General features: G+C 39.1%; 2 protein-coding genes across 3 annotated transcripts; both read left to right on the top strand.

Annotated features, from left to right (window-relative positions):
* Nucleotides 1-1,710: 1,710 nt before the first annotated feature.
* LOC137734701 (importin subunit beta-1) lies at nucleotides 1,711-6,614 on the top strand. Of its 2 annotated transcripts, none has more exons than XM_068473961.2 (3): nucleotides 1,711-1,981; nucleotides 2,858-5,278; nucleotides 5,373-6,614. In XM_068473961.2, exons 2-3 carry the CDS (start codon nucleotides 2,871-2,873, stop codon nucleotides 5,569-5,571), a joined length of 2,607 nt encoding a protein of 868 aa, XP_068330062.2. In that variant the 5' UTR covers nucleotides 1,711-1,981; nucleotides 2,858-2,870; the 3' UTR covers nucleotides 5,572-6,614. The 2 variants fall into 2 exon arrangements, with proteins under 2 accessions (XP_068330062.2, XP_088553177.1); XM_088697051.1 differs by having other exon boundaries at nucleotides 1,767-1,958.
* A 3,390-nt stretch (nucleotides 6,615-10,004) lies between these two features.
* Nucleotides 10,005-11,155, top strand: LOC148696045 (uncharacterized). Its single transcript, XM_088697817.1, has 3 exons — nucleotides 10,005-10,183; nucleotides 10,349-10,404; nucleotides 10,531-11,155. Exons 1-3 carry the CDS (start codon nucleotides 10,105-10,107, stop codon nucleotides 10,654-10,656), a joined length of 261 nt encoding a protein of 86 aa, XP_088553943.1. The 5' UTR covers nucleotides 10,005-10,104; the 3' UTR covers nucleotides 10,657-11,155.
* Nucleotides 11,156-12,210: the final 1,055 nt, after the last annotated feature.

Genomic DNA, 12,210 nt, shown 5'->3' with positions numbered 1-12,210 from the left:
TCACTCTTCCTTGTCTCATCATCTCCTGTTCCGGTTCATACAAGTCCTCATCATACTGCAAGTTTTCAGTACTTATCAGCTCTAGCTACCAAACTTCCTCATTCTTTCCTGTCTCATCCTGTCATGTTCCACCTCGTACGACGCCTCATCATGCTGCAAATTTTCAGTAGAAAACTGTTTCTGTACAAACTAGCAATGGCATAACATGCATTTAAAATTGGAAAATCATCCACTTGGTTCAGACTCCAGATGCAGTCGACCAATACATCGATCAAATTAGAATTAACATTCATTCGTATGATCAGAGCAAGAGAACATTCTTTATGTTCCTAGGACAGCATGTGCAGTACGTTCGTACGTCTTGTAATAAGTCCAGCGAAAACAATTCTAGTGTTTCCTCACCTCAGGCGACTCTTCATCTTCTTCAGCTTCATCTCCATCCTCATCATCCCACTCGGACATCATCTGCAAAAGTTTAGTACAAATCCACTTCAGTACAAACTAGCGCGCATTTCAAATCAGGCGCATCCACTCCAGGAACAACTTCCACTTCGTATCGAAATAGTATCGTCTTAAGTCATATACTTTTAGTTTGATAAAATGGAGCCTGATGTTTCCGGAGCAAAAGAACAGTGTATGTGCCTAAAACGACATATGTCTAATGCTCGAACAGTAAACCTCACAAACACAGCGCAGAAGTGAAAAATCTTTCAAACAAAAGGCTAGTGAAACTTGGAATTACTAGAATTAATTTAACAACCTGCTCGCGTGTGGACGTAGTTGCATCTACACTGCCAGCAGTCTACAACAAAAAGAAATGCCAAATTCCAAGTGATTACAAGTTTACAAAATGTACAGACAAGCTATATATAGAATAAATGCAATAGAATCACTTCATTTTTATCTTCTTCCTTTGCTGCCAATGATATAGTAAGAGAAATGTACCAGTATCTTTCGAAATCGAAAAATGTTTAACAGGCACTTGGAACCGGAAGAATTGAAACCAATGCTGCATTACATTCACCCAGGAGAATTGTCCTATGCTAAATATTGTGCAAGTTTTCTGATGTCCGAGGTTAGTAATGGTTCAATTTGTTTACTCCTATCTATGAGACGTGATGAGATAAATATATGAAATCAAATGTGTGGCATTGTTCGATTCACGCAGATAATAACAAAGACGGAAAATTAACAGCGGAGGAGATGCTGGATCATTATTATGTTTCTATAGCGTAGTCTATGATGTTGGTGTCAACGACGATTATCACGACGAATTTTGAAGCATGATGGCCCAGAGAAATGCATTTCTTGATTCTCCAACTAGATTGCAAATTTCACCAAACAAAAAGAATAAACTTACCATGGTTTGTCAACCAAAAAAATATTAGGGTTGATGATCCAAGATTATGAGCCGTGAGTTCTTAACAACTTGAATAACGAGCTCTTTGCTATCTATACTATGATTTAGAAGCATTTTTTCAACCAGAGTATAAAATACAATGATTCAAACTTCATTGTAACTTCAATGAGTTTGCATGCGTCGAGGGGAGAATCAAACTCCAAACTAAATCTCATACATTGACCAACTGATCCTACTCACGTCAGCTACCAACCGAAAATACAAATCAGTTACTTGGCCCAGAAGAAAAATTCAAACTAATGAGAAACCCAAGCTATTCTCCAAAAGAAGGCCCCATAACTTTCGATACCAAGTCAATTCATACGAAAACCAATTTCCGGAAAAGGCGTACGATAATAGGCCCCACAAAACAAAATTATTGCAGCCGATATTTTTTTGAAAAAAAAAAAGAGAGAGAGAGAAGAAAGAAAAAGTTGATAGCTTTCTGCAATCCGAGGCCATCGTAGCAATTTGCTTCTCTGCCCTCTGCGTCTGTCTCTGTTGCTGTCTCCGAGGAAGACTTTCTGCTCCCGATCCACGACCGTTCGACCACTTTAAGGTTCTTTTAGTTTTGCTTTTCAGGTAATTTTATCGCCGTCCTGTTCCGGAAACCTCGATTTTGTTTCGGTGGTAACTACGTTTGTGCGTACTGTCGTGTTGTTGTCTGATCCTGATTGTTCCGGTTCGATTCGCTGAATTTGAATTTGATGCGTTAAATTTTCGAGTAATTTGATGGCCTAGGATTGCGTTTTGTGAATTTTAGCTTTGTTTTTGTTAAGGTTTGTTGGAGATGTATGCAATTTTGTATGAAGTTTCATTCGATCCATGAAATTGTTTGTGTTTGGTTATGTTTTGGATTTCTTGGCGGGGGATATGTTCGGTTGTGGATTTGTTTGTGCATAAGTAGGGTTTTTGGTGATTAGATGGAGTAGGTTTTTTTGTTGTTTGCATTTGGCGTAAAACCGAGCGCAATGGCATTATAGGATTCATACAGCCGACCCCATTTAATTGGATAAGTCTTGGCTGTTATTGTGTATGTATATATGTATACGTGTACACACCATATTGTATGGGTAGTAAATTTCTTTTATGTTGAAATTTGGTTTCCTGATAATTTGCGGTGTTCCAGTAAATGTTGTTTCCTGCCAAGTTTGTGTGTGTATTGCCTACTGATTTAGATTGTTAAATAGATGCATCAGTAAACTTTCCAGTGCATTGGTGAATGGTTTTCTGGGCAAAGTGGGGGGTTTGCTGTTTCGGTTAGACATCTTTCTGTAAACCAAGTTGGTGGAACGAAGAAGATTTTCTGGCGTAATAGTTTTCTATTCTTGTGTGATGTTAATATTTTCTGAATCTGATTTTCAACAGTTTTTCGGTCTCTGTAAAATGCTATGATTTAATTGTCTCCTATCTTGTATTTCTCCAATATGTCTAAACAATTAAAATTTACACTCGCAGATACTATACATCGATGGAAGTTACCCAGGTGCTGCTGAATGCTCAATCTATAGATGGAACTGTACGGAATCAAGCTGAAGAGAGTTTGAAACAGTTTCAGGAGCAAGATCCTCCATCGTTCTTGTTGTCTCTTTCTAGAGAGCTAGCAAATGAAGAAAAACCTGTTGAAAGCCGTAAATTAGCAGGTCTGATACTGAAGAATGCCCTGGATGCTAAAGAACAACCTAGAAAGTTGGAGCTTGTTCAAAGATGGCTTGCATTGGAAACTTCTGTGAAAGTGCAGATTAAGATGTTCTTGTTACAGACACTCGCTTCCCCTGTAGCTGATGCTCGTTCAACTACCTCTCAAGTTATTGCAAAGGTTGCGGGCATTGAGTTGCCCATGAAACAGTGGCCGGAACTGATTGGATCACTATTGTCGAATATTCATCAGTTACCAGCACATGCAAAGCAAGCTACTTTAGAGACTCTTGGGTATTTGTGTGAGGAAATCTCTTCTGATGTCGTGGATCAAGATCAGGTTAATAAAATACTGACAGCTGTAGTTCAGGGTATGAACACATCCGAAGGGAGCAATGATGTTAGGCTTGCTGCTACCCGAGCACTGTACAATGCTTTGGGTTTTGCTCAGGCCAATTTTAGCAATGATATGGAGCGTGATTATATTATGAGAGTTGTCTGTGAGGCAACTCTGTCCCCTGAAGTGAAGATTCGACAGGCAGCTTTTGAGTGTTTAGTTTCCATTTCTTCATCTTACTACGAGAAATTAGCCCCTTACATTCAGGACATATTTAGCATCACATCAAAAGCTGTAAGGGAAGACCAGGAACCTGTTGCTCTTCAAGCCATTGAATTCTGGAGTTCGATTTGTGACGAGGAGATCGATATATTGGAAAATTATGTGGGTGATTTTAGCAGGGATTCTGATATTCCTTGCTTTTACTTTATCAAGCAGGCAATCCCTGCCCTCGTCCCTATGCTTTTGGAGACGCTTCTTAAGCAGGAAGATGATCAGGAGGAAGATGGGGCTTGGAATATTGCTATGGCTGGGGGGACATGCCTTGGGTTGGTTGCTCGGACAGTGGGAGATGATATTGTTCCACTTGTTATGCCTTTCATTGAAGAAAACATAACAAAACCAGATTGGAGGCAAAGAGAAGCAGCTACTTATGCGTTTGGTTCCATCTTGGAGGGTCCTTCGGCAAACAAGTTAACGCCTATTGTAAATGTTGCTTTGACGTTCATGCTCAGTGCTTTAACAAAGGACCCAAATAACCATGTGAAGGACACTACTGCTTGGACATTGGGAAGAATTTTTGAATTCCTTCATGGTTCAACTATGGATACACCCATAATTACCCCGGCAAACTGCCAACAGATCATAACAGTTCTTCTTCAGAGCATGAAAGATGTTCCAAATGTTGCTGAGAAGGCATGTGGTGCTCTCTATTTTCTGGCCCAGGGTTATGAGGATTTTGGCCCGTCATCTCCCATTGCCCCTTTTTTCCAGGAAATTGTACAGGCTCTACTCACTGTTACTCACAGACCAGATGCTGGGGAATCACGATTAAGGACTGCTGCATATGAAGCGTTGAATGAAGTAGTCAGGTGTTCGACTGATGAAACTGCCCCCATGGTGTTGCAACTTGTTCCTGTTATCATGATTGAACTGCATCAGACTCTTGAGGGCCAGCAGCTTGCATCTGATGAGAAAGAAAGGCAGAGTGAATTACAAGGACTTCTTTGTGGGTGCTTACAGGTCATTATTCAGAAACTAGGTTCATCAGAGCCCACGAAATATGTGTTCATGCCATACGCAGATCAGATAATGGGACTTTTCTTGAGGGTATTTGCTTGTAGAAGTGCTACTGTCCATGAGGAAGCCATGCTTGCCATTGGGGCCCTTGCATATACAAGTGGCCCGGATTTTGCAAAGTACTTGCCAGAGTTTTACAAGTATCTTGAAATGGGGCTTCAAAATTTTGAGGAGTACCAAATCTGTGCTATCACGGTTGGTGTTGTAGGGGATATTTGTAGAGCAGTGGAAGATAAGATTCTGCCTTATTGTGATGGAATTATGACCCAACTTCTCAAGGATCTGTCAAGCAACCAGTTGCACCGCTCTGTAAAGCCTCCTATATTCTCCTGCTTTGGTGATATAGCTCTTGCAATAGGAGAGAACTTTGACAAGTACTTGATGTACGCCATGCCAATGATTCAGAGTGCTGCAGAGATGTCTGCCCACACAGCGGGTGGTGATGATGAAATGACAGAGTACACCAATTCTCTGAGGAACGGAATCTTGGAGGCATATTCTGGGATTTTCCAAGGTTTCAAGAACTCCCCGAAAACGCAGGTTTTGATATCTTATGCTCCGCACATCCTGCAGTTCTTGGATAGCATATACAGGAGGAAAGACATGTGAGTTGATCTACTGTTTCGTTGGTACTACAAAATTACAATTTTTTGTTGTGTTTTTCTGACATTTTTTTTGTTTTAATTTACTTGCGTGAAGGGATGAAGTGGTGATGAAAACTGCCATTGGTGTCCTTGGAGATCTAGCAGATACACTGGGAAGTAATGCAGGTTCCTTGATACAGCAATCTCAATCGTGCAGAGACTTTTTAAACGAGTGCTTGTCTTCCGAAGACAACTTGATTAAAGAATCTGCAGAATGGGCCAAGATGGCCATCAGTCGTGCCATTTCAGTTTGAAGCCTTTGCCACTCTGTATATTCTATTTGTTTGGAAGTCCCTGCATGCATTTGGGTGTGTTGAGTCGGGTCATAGGATTGCATGTGTCAAGCATCGCCATTTTCAGACAACCGAAGCTGTCCGTCTTCAAGTTGTCACTAACTTGCATCATCTCCAAAAGTTGTGACTAACAATTGCATCAGCGCCGAGGGCTTGGGTCCTGGTTTTGTCAAGGAGGAAGAGTGGGGGTAGTGAGTGTTGCAGAAGTGGGTTAAGGCCTGCAATCAAAACTAACAAAATTCTGTGGATCACAGATTATGTGGCATCGGAGGGGAAGGTAAGTGACATTCATGAAGTCCACATTTCTGTGTCACTGAGGTGAATTGCGCTCAGAACGCCAAACAAGATCTTGTTAATCCATACCACCACCCCTGATGATTTCCTCCAACAAGATTGGGGTCAGAATGGACGAATAATGCCTAATTTTGTTCGGGCGCTGGCATCTTATCACTAACCCCAAGTGCCATATTCCTGAAATCCTCCATAGCAGGTCTTCATTCCTGAATTCCGTCCCCTTCTGTCATCTTGTTTGCATCTCATCATATTTTTGCTTGTCTTAGTTCATATTCCAGAGTATTTCCTTAGCAAGCGAAACTACCTCCGGTTCGCCCGAGGTTTGAGCGTCACCATGAACTCGTGGAAACGCAAATCCTACGTTGCATCGCTCATTTTCATATTGATCATTGCTAGAAGGTCAAGTTAGTTATGTGTCGCATACCATATGCATTCATAAATTCATTGTTACGTCGCGTTTTGAAAGACATACGATATTTTTCTTCTTCTTTTGCTTGGGGAACATGTAATCATATTTTTTTTGGGGTCATGTCCGCCTTTTCGAAGTTTGTTACGATTAAACGCCGCGAATTGTGGTGGCATAGCGAGGATTATTTTGTTGGGAAGTTTGCGAGAGGCATTGTATTTGTTTATCGGCCTCAGGTCATGTGTTGTTTATAACTGGTCATTTTCCAGAATTTAATGCATAAGCTATAAATAGTTTGATTGAATTATTAATGTTGTGGCTTGAGATTTTTGCATTGGAAAACCCTGGACATATATTGACCGAGTAAAAATTTCGCCTTATTTAAGCTTGGATGTTTTGATGATTTTTTTTGAGTGCTGATAATCGTTCCGTAATTTTAAACGAACTTTACATAAAATGAGAATTAAAATGATTTTGGTTTTTGGTTTTTCTATGTTTACGGTACGTATTTGAAAGTTCAAGAATCAGATCGATTAGGGAGCTAGTTTGTTTATAGATTCCATTTCCAATTCTTGTACCTTTTCGATTCATCTCTCCTCGTTCCAAATAAGTAAACATGAAATTAATTCATGTAAGTTTCCAAATGGAAAAGAAAATGGTAGGTTTTTAACTTTCAACTTTGAAGGCTATTCAAAATTTCAAAGGTGGTGGTGTGAGCTTTTGTGATATGACTGCCACCAATACAATACAACCACTTTTACATACTCAGCATCGTTTATGGCAGTGGTACTGGTATCCCCTCGCCACACCATGTGAGGTCAGTCATGACTGAGTCCTCATAAAACCAAAACCAAAAGAAGTGGATTTGATGTTATTAAATAGAACGGTCTTGTTTGGTAGGTAAGGTGGAATCGGAATGGATAACTCTTTAATTTTAAGGTATGTAGAAATGAAAAATGAAAAGAAATTATGTGCAATTTAAGGGTGGAACATAAATTATGTGTAAAGAAAAATACATTCCAATATCCTCTCTAAAATGATAGATTCGAAGGCGTGAGTTTTTTTTTGTGTCCATTTCAGAATCCAAATCACTCACTTTAGTTTTTAATATGCTTTGATATTATAAAGTTATCATTTTCAATTCAATATTCCGCACTAAGCGAGTTACTAAAAAAAAAGAAAAGAGAAGGGTACCAGGGGCAAGACATCATATGACAATAAGCAATCCAAAATGAATAGAAAGTACCACTTTCTGTTTAAGCAGTCATGTGGTGGGACAATGATTGTCTGTCCTCCCACTTCCGGTACCCTTCCGTGTCATTCTATTTGTGTGTTCACGGTTATGCCACGTTAACATTTTATATTACTATTCATTTTTGTCTTATTATCTATATAAAAAAATAATATAAAATGTTGGCGTGACTTAATCGTGACCACACAAAACAGAAGGATACGGGAGGACACTGAAATTGGGAAGGCAGACAATCCTTGTCCCATGTGGTGACACTAAATCCTGTAGAGAAAGCACTGGATTTCTCTCTCATCCATGTTATGGACTATGGACTAAAATCTTCTTGCTTGACTTGAAAATCTATTTCTTACGTTCATTCCCATTCTGTCGCACATAAGTCCTTCTTGGTAAATGAGAGTATTTACTTACACAAGAGATATTCTACTGAGAATGATATATTTTAAGTCAATATGTGCTAATTAACATGCGTTTTTACTTCCACACTTGATATGACCATGAGCGTTCTTGTTGCATCACTTTTTTTTTTGTTTGTTTTCCAAATGGAAAAAGATTATGTGAGATTAGTTTTTCAGCAATGATTGCATGCGAGACATATACTCTCCCTCGAAGGCATGAGGACCATTACACCCAGAAACCCTATGATCAACCCTTCTCCACCAAATTTATTGATAATAAATGAAAGTAAACGAAAAAGATATAAGCTGAGGGATTATGCTAAGACTTGTAAAAACTAAACCATTTTTACATGGTATTTTCCCCGACAACCTAGAACCGTTGCCACGGAGTTTAATTTGTGGATCACCAACCTGCAAACACCATCAATACCAATATAAACTCTCTTGGGAGATGATTAATTAGTGAAACTTTTCTTTGTTGTCTTAAATAGTTTAATTTGTTGGATTATATAATATTGGACCATGTTACTGCAAAATTTTTGACTTGTTCCCCTCACACTATGATGTTAGTGCTCTCCCTCCCACTAGTGTGGGTCACCAACATATTAAAGTTCAACCCTCCTACCCTCTTCTTTCTTCCCATTGGATTTTCATGTTGTATTCCACTCTAGATCTATGCTTGCTTGTCTTCATCCATTGACTAACCAGAAAGTATATGAGGACCCAAATTAACCACATTTCACTCATGGTGTTTGGTTTCTTTGGTACCACGGAAAATGAAACCCATGAGAAAGAAAGGGTTTGCAAAGTCCTATAGAAAATGATGTCTTAAAAAGCAAAGTTCCATTACGAAATTCAGGTATAGATGAGGAAACGTAATTGACCTTCTCCAATAAAAGGATGTCAATACTTTTCTGTATCTCTTTAGAGAAGAAAGACTTCAATAGAACTGCCTGATCACGTTACTGATAAGATACTCTTACAAAATAAGACTCATACTTTTGAGAGTTAAATCAAACTAGAGTCGGATGGTACATACGTACAAAAGACCTGCACCTTTATGAAAATAGCTAACCTAATCAGCCATGTGATCATAGTGCCCTACCGAAATTTATAATTTTAAAAAAGAGAAGTCTAGGATTTTTGCGGTATTCATCACCCAATTTCACTGCAGACCATGAGCCAGACAATCCTACTTAGTTTATTATTTTTACTGAAACAATGGACATGCACTTGGAAAGTACATATGGCAACCATTGAAACAATGGGAGCATATCTAAATAAAATAGCCTCGACTGCTCTCCTCTCACTATATATGCAATATATATGTATCAGTGTCGGCAGATAAAATAATAGTGAAGACAGGAAAAGAAGGAAGCAAATCAACATATTAACATATTAAAAAGGTGATAAAAACCCAAAAATTAGGCAGCAAATGGCTAGAATTTGAGCCATGCAATGCAAAGAATATTGTTTGCTCGTGTCCATATGCATAAGAAAGAAGATAACAAAAGAAAGGAAATAGCAAGAAAGAAATAGTAGTGCAATTGACTTATGTGTTGTGGGCTCGCTAGCTAAAACCCTACACCAATATTTGATCATCAGTCTGTTCCTGTTGGGAGATCGAGTTTTTGGTACATTAATGGAATTGTTGTTTTTTTTTTTGTGATTGAAAGGCCACAGGTTCTATCGTGGAAACATCATTTTTGCAAAGTAAGGTACCCCCTCCTTCCGCCCCCAACCTTCATAAAATGCGGAACCTTGTTGTCTTGTGATCGTCTTTTTTTTTATTCTGTTGCTATTGGATGGTGGAGAAGGAGAAGTGCACACAGTTGAATTACCAACATCTCTCTCCCCAACCCTCGTAAAATGCGGAACCTTGTTGCCTTGTGATCGTCTTTTTTTTTTATTCTGTTGCTATTGGATGGTGGAGAAAGAGAAGTGCACACAGTTGAATTACCAACATCTCTCTCTCTCTCTCTCTTTCACTCTCACTCTCATAGCGTATATGCTTCCACTCACTCCCCAACTCTGACTCAAAATGAGCATAAAAGCCCACCCGCTCTCACCTCCCCTTGCTAAGATTCATCACCATTTTAACTTATTGAGAGGAGAAGAAGAGAAACAAAAGAAGAAGAAAATAAGCAATGGCTTTTAGAATCAATGGGTTTCTTCTTCTACAAGTGCTATACTTCTCAGCACTTCTCATAATTCCTTTATCTTCAGGTGAGCGTATTGCAGCGTACTTAGTTTTGTGTACAAGTGATATGTTACCTTAAACTAATCTAAATTGTTGGGAGGGGAATTCAAACTCGGGCATAGGGGAGCACTTCCGTTCTACGTTAAATCCCATACGGGAGCCTAGTAAGCTGACATAAGTACTCTTTGTAGGCATTGTTACTGAAGGCTTCAAGGATGGCATGGATCCCATTAACTTGTTTCACAAGGTAGAATATCTGCTATTGTTTGTTCTAGTAGTTTTTATTATAAACTAATGGGACATAAATTAACATGAATTTTACAAATCATGCTTAATTTATCTTGCTAACAGCAAATTCTGTATGTTTTTGAAGAATGACGTCGAAATCATTTCGAGGAAGATTCGGAGGCTCGATGCAACAATGCTGGACTACGGCGATGCAGGATCCAACCCTAGGCACGACCCTAGAAAGAGGACCGGCAATGGCGGGAACCCATGAGACTGCCGTAATAGCAATCCGAGGTTTTGGTCACGTATTAAGCAGACCTAATATAGGAATCCGAACGAGTTTCTTCATCGATACATATGTATGTATGTATGTCTGTATGTATGTATGTATGTATGTATGTAAGCATGCATTGTATGTATGTATGAACGTATGTACCTACATATGTATGTACATACGTACGTGCGTATGTATGTATGTATAAACTAGTTTGTGTGTTTGTGGACATAGGAATACAAATATCTTTGTACCATATTCTTCCTGTGGATTGCTGCTAATCGATCGTCTTTATGTACGAGAGTGTAAAATATATACCCTTGCTATTGCTTTGGTTAGGTGACGCGGCACGAAGCAAAACGATTACAAACATAAATCCTTGAAGAATCAAAGTTTGGAATCCACAAGTTGTTTGAGAGAAATTCTGAAAGGTTTTTCTTTATTAAAGATTGAATTGATGATTATAATGAAGCAGCCTCAATGACTTGAATAAACAGATTACAACTCCTTGGGACAACTCAAAGGGCTTAGGTAATTAAAACAAAAACAAACGACATTATCGGACGGAAATAGAAATGTCCGATTTTTACTACAGAAATTAAAACACAGCTTTGGAGGCTGAAACAGCATCGGATAGCTAAAATCCATCTTATATCCAAATTGGAGCTATGACACCAAATCTGCAAATTTCCGCTACGTCCTTTTCTCTTCCAACAGTCCATTTCGTCTCCAATTCACTCGGCCAGCTGTTCTACAGGTGTGGGCAATGGATGCATACCCCAATAGAGGCGCCCCAATGTGCAAGAGAAGTGTAAAAAGTTAGGCAGAACACCGCCGAAAATTGTGTTAAAATATGGTGAGGTTCGGCTGTGTTCTCCCATAACATTTCACAATTTTGGGCCGTGAACTCCCGAACAACATTCGGAAGCAATTTTACTTTCTGGCCTTGCGTTCGATGGTTGTTTTCTTAAAGGATGATATGAGAAGAGTTTAGGCATGTACATTTATTTTGAAATTTCAGGAAATGTCAATCACAAAACTAGCAATCTAGCTAAATCATCGATCATGTGAGTTCTTATTTACTACTGAGACCTACATCCAAAAGTATCAAGGTGTGAGGCATGTACAATTCAGATTATACAAACGTAACGTGTGAAAATCCATGTTGATGATTTCCACGATTCCGTTATATACATTCTTGGGACTCCGGGATGTCTCACGTTCATGTCGAAAGCAAAGATGTCGAGATCCAAATTCCGAGCGACACAATCGCAACCGTAGCAAAAGCTTGGCCGAATTCATATACGACATTTTGTTGTTGAAATGGCAAACCTTGCCAGTCCGTAGACCTGCGGATGAATAAAAAATTAGATCAGAAAACCCCGAAAATTAACAGGGAAGGTGAAAAGCCAGATTGCAGAGCTGACAGATACATACACTAAATCTGCAATAACATTGCTGATGTTATCTTGGGAGCGTTGATCCTGTTCGATATGTGCAAATGTCAGGTCACTGGATAACTAACTACCGAAGCAAACGATTTAACTAATG

The sequence above is a fragment of the Pyrus communis genome, chromosome 7, assembly GCF_041283825.1.
Source record: "Pyrus communis isolate YQ-2024b chromosome 7, ASM4128382v1, whole genome shotgun sequence".
Lineage (NCBI taxonomy): Eukaryota > Viridiplantae > Streptophyta > Magnoliopsida > Rosales > Rosaceae > Pyrus > Pyrus communis.
This window is presented reverse-complemented; position numbering and strand designations above follow the sequence as displayed.

Coding starts and splice junctions, on each gene's coding strand:
- LOC137734701 (XM_068473961.2), top strand. CDS start 2,871: ATGGAAGTTACCCAGGTGCTGCTGAATGCTCAATCTATAGATGGAACT. Junction 5,279..5,372: donor ATATACAGGAGGAAAGACAT/GTGAGTTGATCT, acceptor ACTTGCGTGAAG/GGATGAAGTGGTGATGAAAA.
- LOC148696045 (XM_088697817.1), top strand. CDS start 10,105: ATGGCTTTTAGAATCAATGGGTTTCTTCTTCTACAAGTGCTATACTTC. Junction 10,184..10,348: donor CATAATTCCTTTATCTTCAG/GTGAGCGTATTG, acceptor TACTCTTTGTAG/GCATTGTTACTGAAGGCTTC. Junction 10,405..10,530: donor CCATTAACTTGTTTCACAAG/GTAGAATATCTG, acceptor ATGTTTTTGAAG/AATGACGTCGAAATCATTTC.